The sequence below is a fragment of the Plecotus auritus genome (assembly GCF_963455305.1).
Source record: "Plecotus auritus genome assembly, chromosome: 5".
In the NCBI taxonomy this organism is placed as follows: Eukaryota; Metazoa; Chordata; class Mammalia; order Chiroptera; family Vespertilionidae; genus Plecotus; species Plecotus auritus.
Genome location: NC_137776.1, coordinates 138,800,407 through 138,828,330, shown reverse-complemented (window position 1 = coordinate 138,828,330; position 27,924 = coordinate 138,800,407). Strand labels below are relative to the sequence as shown.

At 42.1% G+C, this 27,924-nt stretch overlaps 1 protein-coding gene across 1 annotated transcript in view; it reads left to right on the top strand.

Moving 5' to 3' along the window:
* The window catches only part of DMRT1 (doublesex and mab-3 related transcription factor 1), a gene marked incomplete at both ends in the record, with an annotated part of 110,307 nt that extends 82,541 nt beyond the window's left edge, over positions 1–27,766 (top strand). The window contains one exon of the mRNA XM_080668245.1: positions 27,612–27,766. Within this exon, the coding sequence (XP_080524371.1) occupies positions 27,612–27,766 (155 nt within the window). The remainder of the gene's footprint in view (positions 1–27,611) is intronic.
* Between the last annotated feature and the right edge of the window lie 158 nt (positions 27,767–27,924).

Below are 27,924 nucleotides of genomic sequence, written 5' to 3'. Positions count from 1 at the left end.
TGAGGCATCATCTCTGTAATACATTGTTGAGTTCAGTTTACCTGTATTTATTTAGAGCTTTTGAATTTTTAGCCATAGTGAGCTTTGCCTTTTTTCCTATTTTGTGTTAATCTTACCATGTTTTTTGTATCATGGTTATACTAAGCTCATAGGATGAAACTGAAGTCATTCATCTTCTATTTTTTGGAGAAGTTTAAGTGGCACAGGAATAATCATGTCTTTGTGTTTGAATAAAATTGCCCATAAAAATCTATCTAGACCTAGGCCCTTTGGCAAATGGGAAGTAAGTCTTGATTAACCTTTCCGTTTATTTTATTGAAATCAGTTTAATGAGCTCTCTTCCTCATTTGTTTTTGGCAGTTGGTTTTTATTTGAAAAGAAATATCCATTTTTACTTTTATTTTCAAAATTAATGATAAAAATTATAGTGATCTCATAAATTTTTGAAAATATGATACCTGTTGTTATATTCACTTTCTCATGTTTAATGCTTTTCTCTTTATATGCTTACTAGAGTCCCAGCGCGTGAAATCACGCAAGACCCAGAGTCCCTCCCCCTGCCACCATGGGACTCATCGATGCACCTCCTGGTGACCGGTCATTTGGGTGTTATAGCGTTATGGCCACTGGCCTTTTATAATATAGATTTTCTTGTGTTCATGGTCAAATTTTCCAAAGATTGATTTGTTTTATTGGTCATTTCCTAGCACTATTGTATGAGTTCATTGGTTCATGTGTAGATATTGCGTGACGTATTTTACATTGTTCTTAAAGAGATTTTTGAAATTCTTTATTTCTACATTTTTCTCTCAGTTCCCACACAAAAAAAAAGTGAGTGCTTGTAGTAATAAAGCCAACTGGTTTAATGAAGTTACTCCCCCAAAGAATGTGGCAAATAAATGCCAGAGCTCGATTTCACACTCCCATCTATCCTTAAAGCTTACTCTACTCCCACCCCTTGTATTATGTTGCTTGCTGAGGTATAAAGGATCTATTTTCTACCTTGGGTTCTACTTAGAACTCAAGACAACAAGAACTTGTATGCTGTAGAATATTGGATAGTAACTCCAAGGAGGAAGAGCGAGGGGAAGGAGAAAAGCCAACATAAAGTTGTGTCATTAGAGTCCCGGCATTAGCTCTGGAACCTAATGAAGAGCTCCTAGAAAGCATCTTCGAATCATCCATCTGAGGATAAAGAAGAAGCATTTAATATACATATATTGATTTCAGAGAGGGAGGGAGAGAGAAACATCAATGATGAGAGAGAATCATTGATCGGCTGCCTCCTGCATGCCTCCTACTGGGGATCAAGCCCGTAACCCGGGCATGTGCCCTGACCGGGAACCAAATCATGACCTCCTGGTTCATAGGTTGATGCTCAACCACTGAGTCATGCCGGTCGGGCAGGAGAAGCATTTTTCCATGAGTTCCCATCCCCTCACTTCTGAGTTGCACATGTGTGCTTAAAGAAGGCTAGTAACTGTGGCATCAGAGAAGCCCTGAGGTAAGGAGTAAGTGACCCATGGTCCACTCTTGATACAAGATGCTGTTACAGGGAGTTGAGTTGAAGCTTGCACAGAGGTGTTGCTAATAGGATGTGAGTCTGGCTCTAGAGGCATCTAGCACAGTATATAGGAATATCATTTGCACTCACACATGACAGTGCATTTACTCAACTTTTTTTTTCCATGAAAGTAACACACACAGCCACCTAACACTTAGGACCTGGATATTAGATAGTGTGGATTATTTTTATTTCGTTAAAGTTGAAACTCATTGGGATAGTGGGATATATGATCCATTGCCAAGTGGACTTCTTTTTCATGTGGGAACATCAGCCAAGGAAAGGGGAACCAGGAGGATTGGTTAAAAGTAAGTCTGTTGAAGATTTTCCAGCAGATTCCAATTTATTGATGAAGTATCCCATTCTAAAGAAGATTTGTTTTGGTGAGAAAAGCAGAAAAGGCACCATGCATGGGAAAGAAGCTATTTTTACCGTTTTTAACCAAAATATATCTACTTAAAGAAAAGATGAATTTAAAGCTATGAGTGCCCCTTCAGAGAATATGTGTTGGCTTTGGACTTAAGCACTGATTCTTGGTCAAATTAATTTATTTTTCTTTGTATTTGAGGCAGGGGTGAGGTACCAGTGCATAATGGTTCAGAGCATTGAGTTTGGTGTCTCACAGACCTGCATTGTCACTTAGTGCCATGTGACCTTGGTCAAGTGTCTTCCTCTCTCTGAATCATAGTTTTTCCATCTGTAAGTTAGAGGTGACAGTATGCATCTCATTAGGGTTTATTTTAAGGTGAAGTAAGTGAAGTAATGTCTGTAAATGGCTTAGCACTGTATATGGTTAGTGCTTAATAAGTTGTACTTTTATTGGTTTTTGAAGAATTTTATGATCTTAATTGTATGTTTCTGATTGAGTTGGCGTCTGCCAAAGTTCTTAGAAAGAGTACATTGAAGGTGTTCCAGGAAGCACCAGTTCCAGGAAATAAACAGAATGATTGATTAGTACGGTTGGACTTCTGTTGTTTCTCCTCCGGGGTCCTCACACAGTAAGGGCACATACTCATGTAGGACCTTTTCTTCTGGTAGCCTACTTCCCTCCTGCTTCTCCCTCTTTCTAGAAAAACAATTAGATAAATAACACGGTAAAATAATAATTGATCATATGTCTTAGGTCTGTTGATTATTTGCATTTTAAAAGGACATCAGTGTTTATTCTGAATAAATGAATCTTTAACTGTGAAATGTCAGATATTTTGGTCCTTGGGTGGCAGGCATAGTTTCAGGATAGAATCTCTTATCGCCTAAATCTCATATCACTCTTGTGTGTACATGGAATCAAGCCTGATTCAAGGATCTTTGTTTTTAAAGTACTTTAAATTTGGTATCATTCCAAATACTGTATGTATTCCTAATATAATAACAGGCTCTGTGTCATAAAATATTACTATTCTATAATGTTTCAAATATAGACATTATAGAATATATACATTTTTAAATAAATCTTTATTGTTCAGATTATTACAATTGTTCCTCTTTTTTCCCCCCATAGCTCCCCTCTACCTAGTTCCCACCCCATCCTCTGCCCTTACCCTCCACCACTGTTCTCATCCATAGGTTTTTGTTCAGTCTCTTCCCGCACCCCCCACACCCCTTCCCCCCCAAGAATTGTCAATACACTTCCTTTCTATGCCCCTGATTCTATTATATTCACCAGTTTATTCTGTTCATCAGATTTTTTATTCACTTGATTTTTAGGTTCACTTGTTGATAGATATGTATTTGTTGTTCATAATTTTTATCTTTACCTTTTTCCTCTTCTTCCTCTTCTTAAAGAATACCTTTCAGCATTTCATATAATACTGGTTTGGCGGTGATGAACTCCTTTAGCTTTTTCTTATCTGTGAAGCTCTTTATCTGCCCTTCAATTCTGAATGATAGCTTTGCTGGGTAGAGTAATCTTGGTTGTAGGTTCTTGCTATTCATCACTTTGAATATTTCTTGCCACTCCCTTCTGGCCTGCATAGTTTCTGTTGAGAAATCAGCTGACAGTCGTATGGGTGCTCCCTTGTAGGTAATTAACTGTTTTTCTCTTGCTGCTATTAATATTCTCTTTTTGTCTTTTGCTCTTGGCATTTTAATTATGATGTATCTTGGTGTGGTCCTCTTTGGATTCCTTTTGTTTGGGGTTCTGTGCGCTTCCTGGACTTGTAAGTCTATTTCTTTCACCAGGTGGGGGAGGTTTTCAGTCATTATTTCTTCAAATAGGTTTTCAGTATCTTGCTCTCTCTCTTCTTCTGGCACCCCCATAATTCTGATGTTGGTATGCTTGAAGTTGTCCCAGAGGCTCCTTAAACTATCTTCATATTTTTGGATTCTTTTTTCTTTTCCGGTTGAGTGTTTTTTGCTTCTTTGTATTTCAAATCTTTGACTTGATTCTTGTGATCCTCTAGTCTGGATCTCTGAATATTATTTTTTATTTATGCTTAATTTCTAGTTGGTCCTTTTTCATATCCTTGAGGGTCTCGCTAAATTTATTGGCCTTTTCTAGAAAATTCTTGAAAAACCTTATAACCATGGTTTTGAACTCTATATCCAGTAGTTTGCTTTCCTCCATTTCTTTCATTTGTGACCTGTTTCTTTGTCTCCGCATTTTGGCTGCTACCCTGAGTTGATAGAGTGGCTTTGTGTGCTAGGTGTCCTACAGGGCCCATTGGCTCAGCCTCCCCAGTTACCTGAGGTGGACACTCTTGGTGCACCCTTTGTGGGCTGTGTGCACAGTCTTGTTGTAGTTAAGCCTTGATTGTTGTTGGTATCACTGGGAGGAATTGACCTCCAGGCCAATTGGCTGTGAGGATTAGCTGTGTCTACAATGGGAGAACTTCTGTGCTGGAGACACCCTTATGAGACAAGACGTGCTTCAGTGGGGCTTTGGTGCTCACTGAGTCTGCCCCCTGAGTGTGTTTCTTACGGATCTGAGGAGTTGTAATCTGGATGGTCCCACTCTTACCACTGGGTACATTGGCTCTTGGATCTCCAAGGAGGTGCTAATTTAGCCTCTGCCTGAGGCCACCCAGCAGGAGCTATGGAGAGATCTGCAGATTCCTCTTCTTTGTTTGGGTTTTGGAGGTGCCCAGATGAGGCCCAGCTGTGAAGAAATGCAAGCTGCTGCGGAGCCTTGGGCCTTCTTTTGGATGTTCTGGGTCTCACTGACTCAGCTGCAGTTTGTTAGGTAAGTTTAGAATTCAAAGGACCAGGCCATTCATATGCAAAAACCTCTTTGCTCAGCTTGGATGGGGCGGAGTCTCAGGGCAGAGCAAACAGCATTGGCTTCGTGGGGCAGGATCTCAGGGAGGAGCAAACAGCAATGGCTTCCCGTAAGCCCTGCCCTAGGAGGCCCCCCGGGTCTCAGTGTCCCGCGGTAATCGCTGCAAGCACCTCTGAGAGAAAGCCGCCCTCATGTTCCACCTGCTGCCAGACAGTCCCGTTTCTCCCTGTATGAGTCTCGCCTGGAACTGAAGTTCAGAGCAGTCAGGAGCTTTTGTCTCCCTCCCGCTTGAAAAAGCCAGCCACGTACTCAGTTGCCAGCCCTCTCCACACGTGCCTCCGTACCTCTGCCTTCCGCAACTCCTGTGAGTCTCAGTGTGCTTTTCTTTTTCCTTCTAGTTGTAGAATTTCCACTCAGCCAGCCTTCCTTTGGTTCTGGATGATGTCCGTTTTGTCTTTCAGTTGTAGTTTTGCAATTGTTGTGCGTGGCAGCAGTTTAGGTGTTTACCTATGCCGCCATCTTGGTTTCTCCCTCCATTACAGAATATTTTTATTACATTTGTCAGTTGCTTTGGAAGGTGCATGACTACTTATTAAGTTAACAAGATAATTTAGGGAATGTAGTTGCCCAAACTACACCCCACCCAATGACTAATTTAACCTAAGGAATTGTGCAGACTTCTCTGTTGGATAAAGACCTGCTGTATTGTAACAAATTGGCAATAATAATGAAATGGAATGCATACTTTATCAACAAGTCAGATCTTTTGCAATGTACCATTTCCACAAATCAAAATAGTTTTAAGTGGTTCATATTAACACTGTAACTAGACTTTAGTTAATGCTTATCTATACTGATAAAAGGGTAATATGCTAATTAGAGCAGACGTCTTCTGGATGTCTATCCAGACAAAGCCGCAGTGGCTACGAGGGCCGAAGGCAGGCAGCCATTGGCGGTGGCTGCGAGGGCCGGGGGCAGGCAGCCATGGCGGTGGCTGTGAGGCCTGGGGCTCAGGCAGCCATGGGCTCAGGCAGCCGTGGGCTCAAACATCTGTGGGGTCAGGCAGCTGTGAGCCCTGGTGGCTGCGAGGCCTGGGGCTCAGGCCTGGCAGCCATGAGCCCCAGTAGCTGCAAGGCCTGGGGCTCACGCCTCATAGCTGTGGCAGCCGGCAGTGGCAGCAGCAGTGGGTTGATGGGGGCGGTGCCTTCCCCTGATCAGCCTGGTCGTCTCCCACAGAGGGAGGCCAGAAGCAGCAGCAGCAAGGGGGTGATGGGGGTGGTGCCTTCCACTGATGGGCCGGGGGGAGCGGGCCTAAGCCATCAGTAGGACATCCCCTGAGGGCTCCTGGACTGGGAGAGGGGCAGGCCAGACTGAGGGACCCCACCCCTCCAGTGCATGAATTTTCGTGCACTGGGCCTCTAGTTCTTTCATAATAGTTTACAGTCAGCCATTTCATACTTCCATCATGATGAAACTTCCTATACAGCTAACTTTGTACTTTATTCATCTAAAAAGTACCTTATAAGTCAGAGATTTGTAAAAGAGCAATTAAAAATAACTTTGGAAATTTTTTTTTCAGAATATGTTTCTGTACGTAGAGTTAAAATAACTTTATTTTTGCTTAAATGAACAGAAGAACACTGCGGTTTTCATTTTCTCTTTAATTCCTTATGAGGGTTTTTTTTTGTTTTTTTTTTACCTGTTTTAATCTTGGTGTACATACTGTTTTGTGGACTTTTCCCCCACAATTTATTTAACAGTTTGCTTCAAGAGCTAAACATATATTATATGTCATTTCAAACCTTTTGCTATGAAATCACATGCAGATACGTGTGTCTGTAGAAACACACAGTTTGCTTGGCTTTTTACATGGTGGGACATCTTGTTCCTCAAAAATGCTTTTTTTAAATCAACAGTTAGTCTTAGAGATCTTTCATGTTAGTACATGAGGGTCAGCTTTATCTTTTAAACAGGTACATAGGATTCCATAGTTTAGATGGATCATCGTTTATTGCTTAATTTCCTTATATATTGACAATCATATTGTGTTAAACAAATGCTGCAGTTCCCTTGTACACATGTTCTGGTGTTTTTCTGGGGAGATGCTAAGAAGGGGCATTTCAAAGAAAGCCTGCTTTAGATTATATTAAATACTACCAAATTAACCTCAAGACTGAGCTTTCCCTGTTTCATTCCTACCAGCAGTGTATAAAAGTACCACTTTCCCTAAACCTTTGCTAGCGTGATATCATTGAACATCTACATTTTTGTCAGTATGGAGGGTGCCCTTGTTCAGCATCTGGGCAGTGACTTCAACACCAGCTGACCTGGACCATTTCATCCACCACTGTTTCCTTCTCTTCCTGTAAGAAAAGTACAAGACTGGGGTCACAGGTCACAAGATAAGGGTCTCCAGCGTAGTCCATCTCTGCCTGACAGCCAGCTTGCACTGAATCCTAATCAATCTTCACATAAAAACACCAGCTCTTACACAAGCAGAGGTGCTTGTAAAGACCCTAGTGATTGTCATCTCTTGTGACTATCTCATTACTAAAGGATCTAGTTTAATGGAAGACAGCCCAAAAAGCGGAAAGGAGAAGGCAACTCTACTGCTTTCTTGATGAAATATGGGGACAACAGTGTTTCAACTTGGCTAAAAATGTGCTGTCTTCTCTGTAGGAAAGGTTAGGGACGTGTCCTCTCTGTGCTCTGAGGGGTGTGTCCAGGTCTGTGAGGTCACACTGGACAATAGTTGAGATTCACACAGAGAGCAGTGACTGACCTGCCAAGGACTGGATTCTAGACTGAGTCAACCAAGACACTGAAGAACCACTAGTGTTAGAAAATGCATCGTGCAAAGTTAGCTGATGATCTGATTTCCACCAAGTCATCGTAATGTGATCAGCATTTGATTCTGAGGCAGAGGCTGTACATATCACTGGAAGCTACATTTGTTTTTTTGTGGGGTTTTTTGTTTTATTTATTTATTTATTTATTTATTTATTTATTTATTTAATTTATTTATTTTTGTTGTTGTTAATCCTCACCCAAGGATATTTTTCCATAGATTTTTAGAAAGAGTAGAAGAGAGAAGGGGAGGGACAGAGAGAGAGAAAAACATAGATGTGAGAGAGACACATCAATTGGTTGCCTCCCACACATGCCCAACCAGGGCCAGGAATTGAGCCTGCAACTAAGGTATTGCCCTTGACTGGAATCGAACCTGGGACCCTTTAGTCCATGGACCGACGCTTTATCCACTGAGCAATACTGGCTAGGGCATGAAGCTACTACTTATATACAGGAGCACAAAGACGGAGGAATTGATCCTCCTCCCATTTCACAGTTGAATCCCAGTTATTGGAAAGAGCTTAGTCCATTATTGACAGAAAACATTAATGTCTCTATTAGGGAAGAAAAGAGGATAATTTCTTGCTTCAGAAGTAATCACTTGATGCTAAATTACCCAAGACTGTTTATACTCAATTAATTCTGACTTTGAGCAGGCACGTAAGCCTTTAGACCTTAAAAAAATAGAGGTTTGAGAAATTGTAACAATAAGAAATCATAATACACAAAACATTTATTTCTGGGAGAGAAGTTAGAAGTCATTGAGCTCTCAACCCCCTCATTTTATAAATGTGGGAACTGAGGCATTAAACATGGCTTGCCTAAGAGACAGGGTAGTCTTAAATACAAACACCACGTGAGCCCATTAGTTTATTATTGTACTATGCACTGTTTCCTGTTGCTCTGGCTTTAGATTTGAGCATGTACTGGACTCTGTGTTAGCTTCATTGATTGATAGGTTTCTCCTGCTGGTGGCCCTGGCCAGGCACTATGGCATTTCTGTTAGATGTATCAGGATCCCTTGATACTGATGACCGTGAGGTGCTGGAGCCTCCTGGGGTGAATTGGTTCATTTTTCATTGTCTCCATCCCGACTTCATGAGAGGTCACATGAGGTGGAATAGGGTAATTACTTATCTGCTCTGAAAACTCACCTGTATTTGCTGAGAATTTGGCCCTCTTGTGCCACATGATGCTGAGCGAGACATCCACTCCACCCCCTGCTGGCTCCGTTCCTGCTGTCTGCTCTCCTTCCTCTGTCAGATGTGTACTTTGATGGACAGTGCACATCAGCTGAAATTAGATAAAGGGAAAAGCCAAGCTTTTACATTACTAAGGGGTGTTGTCCCCCTTTCCTCTTTTCTCCCCAGACACATGGGATGTGTCTTGGGAAAAATATCCCTTAAACACTCTTTTTTGACGTCACAGTGTCCGATAGATAGCTTTCAAATTCCCAGATCCTATTGTTCTGTTCCAGTCTCCCCTGCCAGATGTGCAGGAGCCTTGGTAGAAGTCAGCATCTTCACCATGGCCCCTGGCAGGCCCCCTGTTGTTACCAGGATTCAGTACAACCTGGATGTTAGAGATATATGATGCTGGAGGGATTTGCCTTGTGACCTGTGACCCCACTCTTGTTCTTTTCTATCCTCTTCTGTGCTCTACTGTTTCAGGGTCCACAGGCCTCTGCAGCAAGAAGTGGCTTTTGAAAAGAATGCAGGGTTCTGCCAAGTGACTCTCACTTTATTTTCTGAAACACACAATCTGATAGGCAGCAAACAGATAACCCTTCAATCCACCAAATCAGATGATGGACCCCTGAAGTCTCTTCTGCTTGGAAAGTAGGTTTTAAAAATGTGGGACTTGGGGTCCCTTGGGTAGCTGCTTTCCTGGATTCGTTTTCAGAAGGCAAACCTACAACTCAGGTGATGCTTGGGGTTGAGAGTTGTCTTTTCCAGCAAGATCACAGCTTTCTGGAGAGGAACTCAGACAGCAACTCCGTGAATGTGCAGAAGAGCAAGGGTCAAGGCAGGGGACTCCTGGGTGAGGTGAGAGTTGGCAGGGTAAGAAACAAACCAGCAAACCTACTGTAATGTACTGTGGCCTGGTGGTGGACATTCCCTGGTTTGAGTCCTGAGTACATATTCTGACACTCAGCACTTGTGTGACCTTGGATGTTAATCACCCTCTCAGCCTTAATTTTTAAAATCTATCAAATAGGATATTAATACCACCTCCCCAAAGGGTTTATGTAAAAATAAGTAAAGGACAAGGCCTGGAACATGATAGGGGCTCAATAAATTATAATGATTATTATTAATAATTATACTAATAAATAATGTGGGCTGAACCTCATTTAACAAGCTCTGCTGACCTAAGTCAGCGCTTGCCAGCTCCTGCCTGAGGCCAGTAGTCTCTTCCTGGGAATTCCTGTTCCATCTCCCAGTGTCCACCAGCCTGCACTCATTACAGAGCAGTTCAGTCCTACAGCCCAAGGGAAGAGCTATGCCTCCAGCAGTGGCTTCTGTTTTCTGTGACTTACTTTCTGTCTTTTATATCACTTTTTATTACTGGAAAAATAATACATGTTTATTAGAGCAAATTAAAGCCTGTGCTATCTGAGTTTTGACACAGTTCTAAGTACTTTTTAAATAAACAGAGGACCTTGGTTTAGCATCATGAAAAATTTCTCCTTTTAACTACCAAACACATTTGTTAGCTCATGCTGATATTTGTATCTTTTCTCTTTCTCTCACTTATCTGGTTTAGTATTAGAACTAGCAGTATTTTTTAACAAAAATAAAAGTTCATTTTACTCAACGCTCTGACAAATACTTCATTAGTATTCTGGAACCCCATTGAAACACTAGAGAACATGAGAGTTTCTGATCGTGGAAAATAATTGTCTTGCAATTTCTCTTATTTAAATACCAGTTTTTCTGGTTAGCCATAGCACTACATTCTAATTAAGATTCTGAAGGCAAAGTGCAAGGGAAGCTGATTACCAACTTGAGAGTCTCTCACCAGTCAATACTTTGAAAAGCTGTGATTCCGTTCTAAGGTGGGGCTGCAGGCCAGGCATAGACCAGAACCTCACTCAGCAAGAATGCCTCTTTTCTGTAAATTATGAAAACCTGGCGTAGGAAACATGCAGCTTGAAGATTTACCCACAAAATAGCAGTGCATTCTGTATAGTGAGTGGTATATTGGCAAGACCTTGGAAATTTGCTCTGCCCCCAAAGATGACGTCTCTGCAAGGTCTAGAAGCCATTTTTTGAAAATATCAACAAGAGGGTTAGAGCACGAAGCCTGCATTTACTCCTTGGTGAATTAGATTATTGGGCATTTCATCAAAAACCTCAAGCAGTACACAGAAAGAACAGAACTGTTTCTGGAGTGAGTTGAGGGAAGGGGTGAGGTGTAATTTGGCAGAGAGAAGATGGGAGAGGACAAGGGAACACTGAACAGAACGCAGGAGAGGAAAGAACAGGAAAGACGTGCAAGGAGATGCAAAGGATCGGGCTAATATAATTGAGGGACAGTGTCACCTTCCTCCTGATTTTGCTTCAGATGGTTCCTGGTGTACATTGGAAGCACTTACTGTTTGCTCCCTTACTATAGAGACAAGCAAAGGGAGGAATTAATGTCACTGGAATATTTGGTATATTTTACTTTTAATTATAACCTTTAGCATTGTTTTTTATTAATGGATGAGGAATTGAGGTTCAGAGCTACTAAATTATCACCCAAGATCACATCAGCAGTAAGTGGCTCAGCTGGAATCTGGTCCCAGGTGTTCCTGGCAGTTTCCTTGTAAGAACAGAGACATCTTTTATTCACGGCTATATTCCCTTTATATGCAACAGTGCTGGGCACAGAACAGATGCCCAATAAATATTCCGCAAATTAAGTAACCAGTTAGCACCACACTGCCTTCTTTTATGCTTAAGAAGAGTTTTAGCTACTTCTTTATTAAGAAATAAAGAGGGTCCAGCCAGTGTGGCAGGCTCAATTTCCAGTAGGGGGCATGCAGGAGTCAGCCCATGGATGATGTTTCTCTCTCATCAGTGTTTCTATCTATTCCTCTCCTTCCTCTCTGTCTAAAAAAATCAGTAAAAACATATTTTAAAAAAAGAATAGAGGACCAACAGCAGTCATGTTCCTGAGAGTATTTAGCTTCCTAAGAGGCCTCTTCCAACACCTTGTACATAAAATAGAGTGTGCTCTGAAATTTATGTTTTAAAAATTAGGGTGTAATCAGAAAGCCAAACAGTGCATAAACTTGACAATTTATGCAATTTAAGTAAAGTTTCCAATCCCCAGGAAGTTTGCAGATGACTGGAAAGCATTCCCACATGTAAATTGGTCACTTTGAGATGTTCCCTTCTGAAATGAGCTGATTACTTAAGCTTTAAGGAGCTGAGGTCACCATTTGTTATTTGTTTGCTCTTTGCTGTAAGTTTTGAGGGCAGCCAATAATGTAGTGACACTGGACTTGCACTCTTGTTTTCAAATTAAAGATTTAATTACCGTCTTCACTGAAGATGAACGAAGTGTGAAAATAACTGATCTACTTGGAATGTGGGTTTGAGGGAGGAGTGTGTGGGTTGGAGTTCAGTGCCTGGGCATTTAAATACTTTCAACAGTAGCATTAACGGTGAAATCAATCATATTATGACCAAATCCTGGCCTGTTGGTTAGTCAGAGTTAATGAAATTTATTTCACCTTGTTTATCATTTTTTTCAGAGCTGAAGGGTTTTTCCTTTGTAGTTACTCTGATAGACTACAGGCTTAAATCTCCAAGATTTCTAAGGTTTAAAAGACACATATTTTTGAAATGAGTGGAGACCTGCTTTGTAAACTAGTACATGGTCATTTTGTGTTAATGTGCCAGGTGTGCTTGTGAAGAATGTGGCTTCACTCATTGTTGGGGCTGGAGTTCTGTGTATGTCTGTGGAATCAAGCTTACTCACATCTTCAGTCAATCAGCAATCAATGAGTCAATCAATGATAAAAGCAGTCTATCCAAAACCTATCTGATAGCACCACGTTACCTAGTTTTTGAAAGGTAATAGTTTTAATGAGCTTCTTTTACCATGGAGGGAGGAGAAGTTTGTATACCTTTCAGTCTTCTAGCATGTTGTTCTTACATTTCTGTTCCTGTCCAGAGTGAAGGGACATTTGTCCAAGGACTGGGTATAAGAATGAATTCATGTCTAATTAACTTGCCATCATTGAGAAATGATCTGTTTCACAAAAATGAGTTTTCCAAATAACAAACGATTTCTCCTGCAATTGCCAAAGTTTCCTGCTCCCAGCCTTTGATGACAGGATACTTATAAAATAGACTAGAGGCCCAGTGCATGAAATTCGTTCACGGGGGACGGGGAGTGTCCCTCATCCTGGCCTGTGCCCTCTCATAATCCGGGACCCCTCAGGTAGGATCCCTAGGCCTGGATGGCAATCAATGCCTATCGGGGCTTTCCTTCCCCAGCTGCTGGCAGCTGGCCCCACCCCCGCCTCTGCCACTGCTTGCTATCTGTGCGGCGCTCTCCCCCCTCTCCCACCACCACCGGTCACCTCCCTCTGCGGGCGACAGGCGTGGGGTGTGATCGCTTGGCTGGCCTGGGCCTCCCTCTGCGGGGCGATCGCTAGCCAGCCCCGCACACCCACCACAGCATCACTGGCCGGTGGCCTGGGCCTCCCTCTGTGGGGTGATCATGGGGCAATGGCAGGGGGGTGAGAGGGGCCCTGACCATTCGCAACGAACAGCCTTGACTGGCCTGGCGCCATTGTGTGTCATAGTGTGGGTCGTTCTGCTGTTCGGTGGTTCGTTTGATTTGCATATTACACTTTTTTTATTATTATAGATTTTCTTCTTTCTTGCCTTCAGGATGCTGAACCTTTCTTGAGACTCAGTTTCATTGTCACATCTGTACTCCTATACTGGTTCCCCAGTTGCTTTTTGGTTTTCCTTGCTCTCCTTCCTTGATGTGTGACTGGCTGCTGTCACTCCTCTCTTGTTATGATCGCTGCTTCTGCACCATCTTTTCCTGCATGCTTATCCAGTGTGCTGGTCATGAACAGTGGTTTCTAGGAAACAGATCAGCTGGCTTTGACCAGTGAGACTTATGTTTCATTCATTCATCAACTACTACTTGTTGAATGTTTACCAGGGGTAACACTTTTAACTAGTGGCCACCAAAGGGCATCAAAGACAAATAGGATGTGGATCATATTCTGTTTTGTAGGGGAGCTGTTCTATAATGGAAGATGATAGGAAGGTGACAGTGATAGTGCCACAAGAAAGGGTACAGGCAAAATACTCAGGGCATTAGAGAAGGGGGGGGGGGGAGTTGGCTTTTGAACTAGGTTTTTACCTGTGGAGATTGGGGAGACTGGGACCAACATGAGTTTAGTGTCAGAGCCAGGGAACCTAGGTCTGTCCTAGAATGAAGAGCAGGAGTGCGTCAGGAACATGGTTTAAGTGCAGGGGAGAAATGGAAAACCAGGGTGCTTTAAATGCCAGGCCAGCGAGTTTGGATTTTTTCAGAAGCCACCAAAGCTGTTTATTTAGGAAAAATGCCTTATTAGAGACATGCTTCTGCGAGATAAGAATGGGTACTTCATGGGTAAAGTGAAGTAGAGAGAAGACTGGATAGAGCAACAAAACGTGCTAGCAGATTAAGTATGAGATAATGATGTTGGGAAGTCAGACTTGGGCTGTGGTGGGATAGGTAACTGGGAAGGAGAAATGTGTGGAAGAGCTCTGTGAAGTCACAAGAGCAGGACTTAGCAGCTGCTTAGATGTGGGAGGGAGGTGTGGATGGATCTAAGATAATGCCTGAGGCTCAAAGCCTGAGCAAGCAGGCTCAGGACCTGAGAGAGGAGGGAGGAGCATCAGGTTTATTGTTGGAGGAGGAGATGGTGGGTTCATTTTTAAATACTGTGAGTTTTACATTGCAAGAGGTTCAACCAGGTGGAAATGTCCAGCAGATATTTAAAATACTGAAGTAGTTCTCAGGGCAAGAGATATAAATTGTGAAGTCATTTGCAAGGAGATGACATTTAAAGCTTGTATGACAAGGGAGGATGGCACTGAGCAATTTGGAGAAAGTCTATACTTAGGATGTGTTTGAAGAAGAGATGGTCAGAGCAAGGGAGAAGTCCTGGAGAGAGACAGAGGAAGGTGGAAGGAAGAGGACATGGTCAGGTGTCCAGTGCTCCAGAGGGAAGGAGGAAATGTTAGAACAGGCCATTGGCTTTGGTGATCAGCAGGTTATGGGTGACGTTGAGAAAACTCCTGGGAATAAGACAGCCACCAGCATAATCCACTGAGTGGGCAGTAAGGCTGACTCTTCATTTAAATTTGGTAGTAATAAAATAGAGACAGAATAATAGGTCAGGGTTGGGGAAGAGTGGGAAGAAATAGAGGAAGGGATCATAGAAAAGGATCAAAAACTAAATCCCATATTTCACACCCATTAGGATGGCTATTATTTAAAAACAACAGAAAAGTGTTGTTGAAACTATGGAGAAGTTGGAATCCTTGTGCATTGCTGGTAGGAATGTAAAATGGTGTTGCTGAATTAGAAAACTGTCTTAATTTCCTCAAAAACTTAAAAATAAAATTATTATATAATTCAGAAATTCCACTTCTGGGTTTATACCCTAAAAAAAATTGAAAACGGGAACTCAAATAATTATTTGAATACCATTGTTCATACCAGCAGTGTTCACAGTAGCCAAAGGGTGGACATGAACCATATGTTCATTGATAAATGAGTGGGAAAGCAGAAAACTTTCCCATAAAAAGGAAAGAAATTCTGCCAGAGCTACAACCTGGATGAACCTTGAAGACAGTATGTTAAGTGTAATAAGTCAGTCATAACAAGACCAATACTGTGATTCTACTTATATGAGGTACTAGAGCAGTTAAATTCACTGAGAAAGTAGAAGGGTGGTTACCAGGGACTGGGGGAGGAGGAAATGTGGAATTATTGTTTAATTAGGTATAGAGTTTCACTTTGGGAAGAGGGAAAAGTTCTAGAGATGGCAGGAGGTAGTGGTTGTACAACATTGTGAATGTACTTAATACCCCTGAACTTTACACTTAAAATGGTTATAATGGTACATTTTATGTTACATATTTTTTTACCACTATTAAAAAAATTAAAAACAGAAAACTAAATTCTGAAAGGAAATCACTTTTTTACTAGTGGGAGCAACAATTAAAAATTTGTCTCCTGCTTTGGTAAATACCTGCCAATATTATTTTATTTAAAAAAATTTTTTTTATTGTTTACAGTATAGTTCCCCCTCCCCATGTCCTCCTCCACCCACCTCCACCCAGGCCTTCACCACACTATTGTCTGTATCCATGGGCTATGCATATCCTATATAATAAAAGCCTAATATGCTAAGTGTCCGGTCGACCAGTCGGCCATTCAACTAATCAAAGCATAATATGCTAATGATATGCTAAGGCTGCTCAACCACTCGCTGTGATGTGCACTGACCACAAGGGGGCAGATGCTCTAACCAGTAGGTTAGCTTGCTGCTGGGGTCCTGCTGATCAGGACTGAGTGAGACAGGCTGGACACGCCCTGGAGCCCTCCTGCGGTCCCTCCCCAGCTGGCCAACCTCCCACATCTCTCCCCAGCCCAAATCATGCACTGGTGGGGTCCCTTGGCCTGGCCTGCACCTTCTCGAAATCCTGGATCCTTCGGGGGATGTTGGAGAGCCAGTTTCAGCCCTCTCCCGCAGGCCAGGCTGAGGGACCCCACTGGTACACGAATTTGTGCACCAGGCCTCTAGTATGTATATAAGTTCTTTGGTTAATCTCTTCCCATACCCCCACTTCCCCTCTGAGATCTGTCAGTCTCTTCCAAGCATCCATGCCTCTGGCCCTATTTTGTTTATCGGTTTATTTTGTTCATTAGATTCCACATATAAATGAGGTCATGTGATACTTGTCTTTATATGACTGGCTTATTTCACTTAACATAATACTCTCCAGGTCCCTCCATGCTGTCACAAAGGATAAGAGATCCTTCTTTTTTACAGCTGCATAGTATTCCATTGTGTAAGTGTACCACAGCTTTTAGTTTCCTTCATTCAGTTCAGAGCTGAGCTCAACTGACCAGTGCCAGCAGGCCCCATCCAGGAGCTTCTCACTCAAAGAACTCCGTAGGTGGTTATTCTTAGAAGCCCCTAAAGATAGACTGCGGGTAAGTGTGGCTTCAGACAGAATGCAGTTGGGGCGGGGGGGAAGGAAAATCATCTTCTTGAAGATAAACTAAAATACTTGTCAAAACATGAGCTCATGGCCCTCGCCGGGTAGCTCAGTTGGCTAGAGCATTTTCCCCATATGCCAAGGTTTCGGGTTTGATCTCTGGTCAAGGCACATATGAGAATCAACCAATAAATGCTAAGTGGAACAAAAAATCAATGTCTGTGTGTGTGTGTGTGTGTGTGTGTGTGTGTGTGTGTGTCTCAAGATCAACAAAAAGATTTTTAAAAAACCACATGAATTTTTCTCTCCTGAATATATTATAAATGCCTGGAGAGAGGCAGGTACAATCATATTCCTTGAATGCCTTATATCACCTGCAGATTAACCTCTTACGGTGGACATCCTTTCTTGTGAGCTAATTGAACAGACAGCATTTTAACCCCAAAAATGTTTGAAGAGATACATTTATAAATTTTTTTAGCTGTTGTGATCTTATGAAAGTGTCAAAATATTCTATTGGGAAAACATACAATTTTGCTATTTTCTTATGTCTGTTCACCCTTAACAAGAACTATTCCAACAGAGTGTATTCTTGCTCCCTGTAATCTGAACTCCCTTATCCATCCATATTGGCTGTGTTGCGTTTAGGTGCATCTACACTAATAAAAGAGAAACATGCAAATTAACCATCACTCTGCTACGCCAAGCCTTGCCCACCAGCCAATCAGGAGTGAGTATGCAAATTAACCCAACCAAGATGGTGGCCGGCCACAGACCTGGAGCAAGCAGGAGGCTTGGGTTGCCCCGGCCATGGAGGAAGCCAAGCTTCCCGCCCACCCTGGTGGGCCCTGGCCTCCGCTCAAGGCTATAAAGTTTCAATTATAGGAGATAAATAAATCCCAACAAAAATGGCGGTGGCCACGGAGCTGGAGCAAGCAGGAGGCTTGGGTTGCCCCCGGCAATGGAGGAAGCCAAGCTTCCCACCCGCCCTGGCCGGCCCTGACCTCCGCTCAAGGCTACAAAGTTTCAATTATAGAAGATAAATAAATCCTAGATACTTGCTTCCAGCCGGCCCTGGCCTCCGCTCAAGGAGGCGCTGAAAAAAAAGAAAAAAAGGAGGGGCTGGGACCTTGAGTCGCCAGGGGGAGGGAAGGGGGTGTGATCAGGCCAGGATGGGACGGCAGGGGCTGTTGGGGGTAAGCAGACTAGCAGGGGGGGCCAGTTGGGGGTGAGCAGGCCGTCAGTGGAGGTCAGTTGGAGCTGATCAGGACAGTGGAGGGGGGCAGTTTGGAGTGAGCAGGCCAGTGGGGAGGGGAGGTGGGGGTGAGCAGGCCAGCAGGGGGGCATTTGGGGGTGATCAGGCTGGCGGGGGGGCAGTTGGGGGTGAGCAGGTCGGCAGGCAGAGTGGTTAGGGGCAATCAGGCAGGCAGGCAGGTGAGCGGCTGGAGCCAGCAGTCCCAGATTGTGAGAGGGATGTCCGACTGCCGGTTTAGGCCCAATCCCTGTAAACTGGCAGTAGGACATCCTTCGAGGGGTCCCAGATTGGAGAGGGTGCAGGCTGGGCTGAGGAACACCACCCCCCCCCCCGCCCCGCCCCAATGCACCGGGCCACTAGTATAACTTAAGCAACTGTAAGCAGGCATGTATTCTCCTGCCTGGGAATGCCTGGAACTTTCTATCCTGATTGATTTCATCTGGTATATATTTTATTTAGATGTGTCCTGGTGTTTGCTTTCTTTTTCTATATCAGAGAAAAAATGTTAATAATTACTAGCCTTAAATTTCCTGTAATGCTAGTTTGAAAGAAAGAAGAAAAAGTTGGCATAGTATGATAGCCAATATGATGGAGTTTTGTATTTGCTTTTTGCCGAAGACAGAGTCTCCTGGTAGTTAAGATAATGTAATTTACCTGACACAGTCCTCTACCTGGTACTAGCATATCATTTCAAATATTAAATGCAGATGTAATACAAGTTCTACTTGAGAAATGGTTCATGAACTTTCTCTTAGATCCATTTAATTGCAAAGTCTCAATATTTTTATTAAACAAAGGACTTCCTGAAAACCATATAGCTAAAGCTTCACATCTTACACGTTTTGTTAAACTGTGTGTTTTATTAAGATAATGTAATTCTAAAGTGAAAGGCTGCCAGAAAGCTGGTGGATTAGACAGAAACTGGGCTCATTTTGGGCCTTAGGTTAGAAGGTGGTGTTTGCTGTCTTGTGACCAGCTCTCTGGCAGTGGTGTTGACTCCAGAATTTTAGTCTTTTTTCTTAGCCTTAACAAGATGCCCATCAGGTTAAGCATGATTCTTTCTTCTCAATGTGAAGAAAACACTCTGCAAGGCTACCATAACATTTTTTGTTGTTGCAAAATATCTGGACAGAGCCAACCTAGTTTCTAGGATGGCAAATGCCATAGCCTGCTTTATGGGTTTGATTCCTCTTATATCTGAGAAAACTGCTTTCCCAGAATCAAAGGGGAATCTCTTCCAGAGAAGACTTGTAGAGCACCTTCTTTGCCTGGTCTGCTTTAGTTTCTGAGATGATCACGTTCATATTTAAACTGTTTTCAAATGCAGTTGTCTGTGTGACCACCCAGGGGTGGTGCTGCACTTGGACTTGAGTCCTCATTTACATTGCAGAGTCCCCAAGGAACCTGATTCTTCATGCTCAGTAAGAGCAGGCTGAGGTCCTTGTTCCACCTCTGGTCCCAGCGTGTGTTTGATGTGGCTTTTCTCTTTGCCTTGGCACCCAGCCTCTGTATAGAGCCACTGAGTAGTAAATATAGATGGAATTAAAAAAAACCTTTCACTTTAAAATCCTCAAAACTGGTTTAGACTGGAAACTCTCTTTGCCATGTGTGGGTCAGCCCTGTCTTGCTGCAGCATGTCTTGTGACGAATTAAATTCCACTCTTTTCATCCATTATTAAGCACCTACTATGTATACTGCACTGTGCTAGACAATGCATGGTAGATATTCTCAGTTTCGTTTCAATTGGCCAGATGTTTGTCTTTTACCTTGTAGATTTTCTATTTCTGCCATGCGGTGGTTCTCCTGGCTTTTAGTCCCAGCCTGGTTCAGCCAAGTCTTGCCTCTTGGCCAGTCTCAAGAAGTGCATTGTGTAGCTGAGATCCTGTGTGTGATGCTGTAAAAAGCACAGAGTAACAGACTGAGGTTTCAGTTTGGAATCCATCTTAACTTTTTAAAAGAATTCTTTATTGTTGAAAGTATTACATGTCCCCACTCCCCTATTGTCTGTGTCCATTATTCATGATCATATGCATGGATACAAGTCTTTTGGTTGATCTCTTACCCCACCTAACCTCCCTGCCTTCCCTCTGAGGTTTGACGGTCTATCTTAACTTTGTCTCTTGTATATAAAGAAAGGTATAAAGTAAAAGTCACCTTTCCCTGAACATCAGAACTGAAACAAACATTCAGGGTTATTTGAGTTGTGTGTGACTAAAAATCTTTTTTTTTTCTTTTCCTAACCAATGTTTTCATAAAAAATGTTATTAATTTCTTGGTCCTGTCTTAGACAGTGGAGTACAGATAGTAACTCTTCTTCCCTAGAGAAGGGCCCGGGGAAAGGGTCAAAGAACATGACTGACAAGTGTATAGAGTCTTCAAGTTTACAAACTGTTTTGTCATATATCATCTCCTTGACCCTAAAAATCAGCTGTGTGAGATATATGATTATTCTCCTCCTCTTACAATGGAAGAAACTGAGACTCATAGGTATTTATGAGGTGCTAGTGTATGAGGACAGACCTTGTGGTCTTTCCACACCACCTCCTGCTGTTCAGAACTGGGCTCAGTCCCAGAGAATCAGAACCCTGCCTGGAGCAGGACCCCCTCAGCCCACCTGCTGTCATCAGTGCACTTACCTGATGGGAAATCTGTCTGCCTCCCCAGAGGAGAGGCCAGAGCAGGAGCAGCAGCTGCTTTCTTTCTATTGCCCCTCAAACACTGCAGAGCAATGAAGTGGGCGGGGTCAGGTGTAGGTGAGGACAGCGGAGAGGATAGAGGCTGGGAAGTGATGCAAGAATAGGGCCTGTTTCAGACAAGCATCCAGTGCCAAGGAGCTGCACTTGCCAGTCCATGCGTGTGGGTGACCAGTTGGTAAAGTTGTGCAGGATTGTTGGCTTCTCAGCTGTACCGGTCTAAGGGGGGCCCCAACACTTGGCATAGAACCATCTTAAGTGCTCACTCTATCCCCATCTTACAGAAGAGGAAAACAAGGCATAAGGAGGATAAGGGATTTGTCCAAGATCTGAAGACAGTAAGAGACAGTTGTTTCCAAAGCCCACACACCGAATCCTAGCTCTGCTCTGTTGTATTTTCCCAGAACTTCCGATACACCAGCAAGCCTCAATCAGTCAGGAACCATGAGATTAGGATCCAGGGGACTCTAATCCTTTGGAAAATTGAAGCCCATGCCCAAGTACTTCCCAAGCTCCCAACTTTTAAGACAGACTTGGGCTCAAAAACGAGATTCTTCCTGCTTCCAAATACTGTTTGAAAAGATAGTTTGCATGATCACTGGATAACACTTTTCTATGGTTTATAAAGCATGTCCACAGACATTCTGCTGTTTGATTTTGATTTGACACCAGCCATCTTATCACCCTCCCCCCTCAAAAAATAAAAAGGCCGAGTGTCTGTAATGAAGGAAGAGTAGCTTTGCCTTCTGGGTGACACTCAGAATGAAGTAAGGGTGCTTTCCTGGGTCCTGGTTTTCAGAAAGTTCTGTGTGATCTGGAGTGAATAGACCTGGTACTAAATCCTGATTGGGTTCTGGAGCCTTCAAAAGCAAGAGTCATGTAACTTGAAGACATTGAGACGTAGACTGTAGACAGACAAAGCGAGGAAATGAGTGTGTACGCAGTCATTATCACAATGACCTGCTGTGTTAGCCTACTTTCACAGGTGGGGAAACTGAGGCTCAGGATGCTTAAGTCCCTCACCCATAGTAGAGGGGAATTCTTCACAGAGCGTCTTGTGGTTATTTCACCAAAGAGACAAAAAGAGCAGAGTTAGAGTGAGGATTTACCTCAGGATGTTGTTAGCAAAGAGAAGTAAAAGCCACACTGTGTGTAGGGTTTGAAATGGAGTCTGTTTTCATTAAAACACAGTGAACAAGAATCTTTGAATGTTTGATTGTATTATACTTCCTCCTGGATGAGACAAGTCAGTTGAGCAAATAATAGTAAGTTAACCCCTCATGTACAACCTTGCTCACTTTGGAAAGGGTTCAGGAAGAAATACGTCAGTGAGAACAAAGTTCCACAACTGGTGGAGACAGTTTGTGGTGAGGGAGCAGCCAGGGGCATCACCATGGCAGGCCAGAGGTGTTTTGGGAGGTGGGAGTTAAGGAGGTTCATTGAGAGTGTGAGTCCCTGTCAGGGTGGGGGTGCTGTCAGACATACTGCTAGTGTGTGGGTTTTCTTTGAGACTCCAGTTGGTTTTGGTGACCTCTCTCCTGACCCCCCATGAAATAAGCAAGGAATTTGGGGCCATGCTGTAGTCCAGGAGAGTCTGTTGTGCAGGGGTCGGGATAGGGGTGGATGAGGAATGTCTGGCCCAAGATGATTCTGCCTGGGTACCGGGTGCAGTGGAAGACTGAATGGAGCCCCTCTATCTTTCCTATTTTTTTTGTGTACTACATTATAACCAACAAACAAAAAGATTCTTCCCTTTGTGTTGAACTCTGTCGGGGTAAGGGAGTAGGTTTAGGTGCATTATCCCCTAGTTTCTCAAGCAGTAGGAAAGCTGGTCTGTAGCAATGGCTGGGCCAGGCTGGGATCCAGTCCTCAGACTCTCTCCCATGTGCTACAGAAGGATGCTTGAGAGACTTCTATTTATTTTGTGAATTAAGAAGTTGTTCTTAGTGAAGGGGGTCAAAAGAGTTTTTTTAAGAAAAATGAACTAGCATTATTTTGTGAATTGTGCATGCATGTTATACAAGAAATTTAGAGGGAAAGAGTTATTGTTGATACTGCATAAGTTCACTTTCTAAGTTCACTTCATTTTTAAAAATGGTAATTCCCAGTGTTTACAAGGTTATGATAGTTATATCAAGGAAGAAGCCCTGATAATGTACTTATTCCATTTACAGGAACTCTCATTTGCCATGGCTTGGCCCTTTCTCTATACAATATGCAAAGTGCAGAGCTGGCCCCTCTGGACATTAGTTACTAAGATGAAATAGATGTTAGATTTTAGAACTGACAATTAAGATATATTTTCAGGAAAGCATACCTCACTCCTCTTTCATTACACTTATGTGGAAAAACATTTGTTTCAAAGATTATTTTTTTTTACTAAATATATAGTAAATGGGGAAGAAAAAAGGGGCTATTTTTTTCTGAGCTTGTGGTTTCTAATTACATCAGTTACAGCTTAGCCTTCTTCTTAACTAGAATGCAGGCATGAACTGGAAAAGAATGAGCTAATCCATGATAGATCAGGTTGAATAAAGATCTCCATTCATATCTTTAGCTTTTATCCCTTGTTCTGAGTGCCAAGAATTAATGCTGTTTGAAAGTGCAAACTGAACCTGCCAAGCTTTGGACAGCTAAGATAATCCTAATTATTTTGAATGTTAGTGAGAAGGGCCACAGTTCCACTCTGGAAAAGAGTTCTGTTGTGAAACATTAAATATCTGCTAAGTGGTATTGATTGGACATGATTTTATTTCCAAACACTATGGTTATCATGAAGCAGAAGAATTTGTTGTTTGAGAAATATTCATCAGCTTTTCATCAGACTCTTAGGCTTGTAAACTAGGAAACTAAAGAGGCCAGCACTTTTTTTCCCCCTATCTGCATCTAAGTGAAGGGTTGCTAGCAATTGAAAAATGCCACTTGTATTTTTATTTTTAAATGGTTTCTTAGTGAGAGTTTAATAGTATATAGAAGAAGAAATTTTTTTTCTCAAGCATGAGTATCCGGTTTTCTCACATCACTGGAAGAGAATTATTCGTTCCAGTCCATTGACTTCCAACAGATCATTCAAGTTAAAAGTCAGGGGTCTTTGCAATGTCAAAAGATTTAGCAGCTAGAGTGGTTTTTGTTTTGTTTTTCAGAGGGGTGGGGTTTGGGGCAGTACATATTACTTTCTAAAAAGAATACTGATGGTTTAGATGATATCACTGAAATCATCTTAAGGTTTCCCCCCAACATTCTTGGTAAGAGTGGTTATGTGTAAGTTTTTGTTTGTTTTTAAATAATAATAAATACCCTTTAGCTTCTGTAGACAAATAGGCTACTTGAGAGAAAACAGATACTGGGCTTGCTGGTTCAAACAGGGGTCACCCTCAGAGGTTTACCACTTTCATTGTAATGTAAAAAGATCAGATGGGCAGGTTTCCCTTTTTCTTCCTGTTCAGTCTCTACTTCGGTCTCCACAAGTCATTTCTTCCATTTCTGTAAATACTGGGAGCCTGTTGATGATTATAGGGTGGCGTAATCCTAAATTGTTGATTGCCTGTGAATGCTTCCTACCCCCTAACCCAAGAGCTGCTACCCCCAGCCCTACCCCCCACCCCAGCACCAGAGCACAGCACATCTTTACTGATGCAAATAGTGGTGTGTTGAGCATCTATGGGCCAATTAATCTTTCTTTCTTGGGGCTTATTCCCCAAAGTGGAATTACCAGGTCAGAGGGTATGAACAGTTTTATGGTTCTTATTACATGTCACTAGATTGCTGTCCAGAAAGATTGAACCAATTTCTAGTGCTACCAACAACAGCTCTTTCCTAAACAGTCCCACTGACACTAGACATTACCATTTAAAAAATAATTAAGAGAAACCTTTAGAGTTGAAATTAGCCTTGTTCGGGGCTCATTAGAATCAACTTAAAAAGAAAAAGGGATAATTTTGACTTTTTAATTGGCATAAAATTATTTACAATGATCAATTATTTCTCTTCCACCAACACAGTTTAATGAAGCTGCATTCAAATGGAGAGAATATCTTTAAGGATGGTAGTAAAATAGATTTTGGACTTTAGTTACTAAGATAAACAGTTACAAAATCTTTAAATCTACTTTTATGAGGTGTTACCAAAAAGAGTTGAACAGATACTATCCCTAATTTCAACAGCCCATTATTCAAAGACAGTGCTAAGCCTTGAACAGAGTAAAATAACATGGATTTAAATTTTGAGTGGAGAAATGCTTTTAAAAATAGTTATGTTTCAAGACATCGTCTCTGCAGTGCAGTCATGCATTAAGTTTGCTTAGAGCCTCCCTAGTCTATGCAGGTGACAACACTCTGCATGTTTTTGTAGCCCCAAGTCATAGAAATACTTTCCATGAAAATATCCATAAGGCAAGTGAGAGCAAAAGGGGGTCTAGCCCCAAATTCCTTTCTTTTGCAGAATTCCTACCCCACCTCCCTTTTGTAGGCCCAAATCCCATAAATGGGGAGTGGGAGGTGTGTGACTGGAATGAGAGGTAGGAATTCTAGGTCAGCCGCTAACTGAAGGCAAAGGCAGGCCTGGGGCTTAGAAGGCCTGGAGAACACTTATCTATTCCTTATAACCTCTGCATTAGTCCGGTAAGAGTCCGTTGTTTGCCTCTTTAAACTCACAGAGATTAGGAAGGTTCAATTGCCAGTGATTAAAAGGTACACAAGGGTGGGATGGTGCAGGGACCAGAGCAAGCCAGAGGGTCAGGCTGTCCAGTGCCACGCTGCCCTTGGCAGCTTCCACAGGGTCCCTTATGTAAAATGGAGAGAATTCCTCAATAAAGTGTGTTGGCAATACAGGCAGCAGTCAGTAAATGTTCACCCCCTTCCCATTGCTTCTATAGAGAACTTCTGTCCCTGATTTGCATTAGGGATGAAGTAGGGATGGACTCTCTGGCTGGCTCTTAATGCTCCAGATCTCTGTATAGTAAATAACAAGATGTTAAAGCAAAGTCTACCACCTTTGGAAAACATTTGTGTATATACAATATCCTTGTGCATGTAACACAATTCATAACTCACCTTAAATTTTCAGGGAATTGTAAATCCATATAACAATTCAAATTTAATAAGAAGCCTTTAATGAACTGCAATGAAATGAAGGCTTTAGAATTCGTTTCCAGGTTTTTTGGTTGTTACTTATATTTATACAGTATATGCACATGCACCCTTATTGGCATTTTTAAGTACTATTTAATGGCGCCTTTAAAAAAAAAGCTTACAAACTATTACTCTTGAATTTCATTGAAGTTCTGTGAATATGAAATCACCTGAATTATTTTTCAAAGTTATTCAATTATTAAGTTTTCAGATCATGCCTTTCTTTATTGGATATTGAGGTAGCTATACAAAACTATCCATCTGTCTTTCTGTCCAAATGTCACATTAGAAGAAAGGGTCTACTTTTAATAATTTGGTCCAGTGGAGTGGTTAAAGGTCTACTTTTTAAATCCCAGCCCTAGTCTTTTATTTTTGTGTGGTTTCATTAGCTGCAGCAAACTTTTCCAAACTCATAACAAGCGTAAATGGTGTTCTCATAAAAGGGTCTCTTCAGCATGGTAATATACCTTATTAAATTCCAAACATAGTAAGTATTGATGGCAAACACATCAGGACCCAGTACAGCTTCTATGATTTAGTTCTCTACAAATGACTTCAACACTCAGCTCCCAATGCATTTTGCTAATTACATCATAGATTTCCCTATTGATGAACACAAGCTGAATTAACACAGGAGCACTAATGTACCCTTTCACCATTATTGTTGTACAAGAAGCCGTGGCAGATGCTGGCAGTTAGTTACACAAACATTAGTATTAACGATTGGCCATTTGGAATTGGTGACAAACTACTGCCCGGCAGAATCCTGAGGCTGAAACCAATCAGGAAGTTAATGAGGAGAGAAATTACCACTGCAGCTTCCCCTTAATTACATTCACACTAGGCAGGAAGGGAGTTCTAGGGGTGGATCTGAACTCAGTTAAGGTTAAGAAGGTCAGAGACCCTTTTGCTTAAATTTTGTATCTGTTGTGGCTTGTAAAGTCGCAAAAATTGTTCAGCACTTCATTACTTTAACATCCTTCATATTTAATGTCCGTTTTTAGAGGAGTTTTATGTTCACAGGTTTGCTTTAAAAATCTTTATCTGGGTTCTATTTTAGTGTGGTACAATTCAATTTCTTATACTTTTTGTGGTTTTAAGAAGTTTCCCTCCCATTTACTCCTTTTTACTTTTAAAAACAGTATGTATGCTGAGGCCCTCTCCCCCTCACCCCAAGTGTTCGTCCCCATATCTCCAAGGAAATTTGATACGCTGTCATCTTCACATGCTGTATATTGAAAACTAGGGTTACCTGTCAAATGGTGGAAATACATGGGTGGAGTCTTGCTTGGGGTAATTTGTCAGATGGATCATTTGACAAGACAGGTTCTATTAGCATCCTCTACACAAAGGAGGGGCTCAATGAAGGGTGGAAATAGTTTCCCCCAAGAGAGGGGAACAGACTGTTTTTTTGTTTTTAATTAACATAAAACTGGAACTCTGCTAGTTAACTTTTCCCTACAGTTAAATAGATAATACTGTGCTGATATTCTATTTTCTTATTTAAAAAAAGTGCTCAGGATTTTAATGAGTGTCTATAAAAACACTTTCACTGGAAATAGAAATGCAGAGTGCCTCTTTATTTGTTGGAACCTAATTGAAAACTGAATGTAGAAAGACTAGACACTTTTAACACACTCTTCTCCCTCTGTCTCTCCCCACTTCCCAGTATTCTCGCCACCCAGCAGTCAAGATTCTGGCTTGGTTTCCCTCTCCAGCAGCTCTCCTATTAGCAACGAGAGCACAAAGGGAGTGCTTGAATGTGAGCCCGCCTCCGAGCCCAGCAGCTTTGCGGTCACTCCCGTCATCGAGGAGGACGAGTAAGCGGCACCCAATGCCTTTGGTGGTTCACTTGGAATAGCAGGCTTATTCCATTTATACACAGGGTTTGTTGTTACTATTTTGCCTTAACTCATGTCAACTTAACTGTTGAGAACGTGTTTGGTTTATACTCCTTAGATCTTAGCCCAGAGGCTAAAACA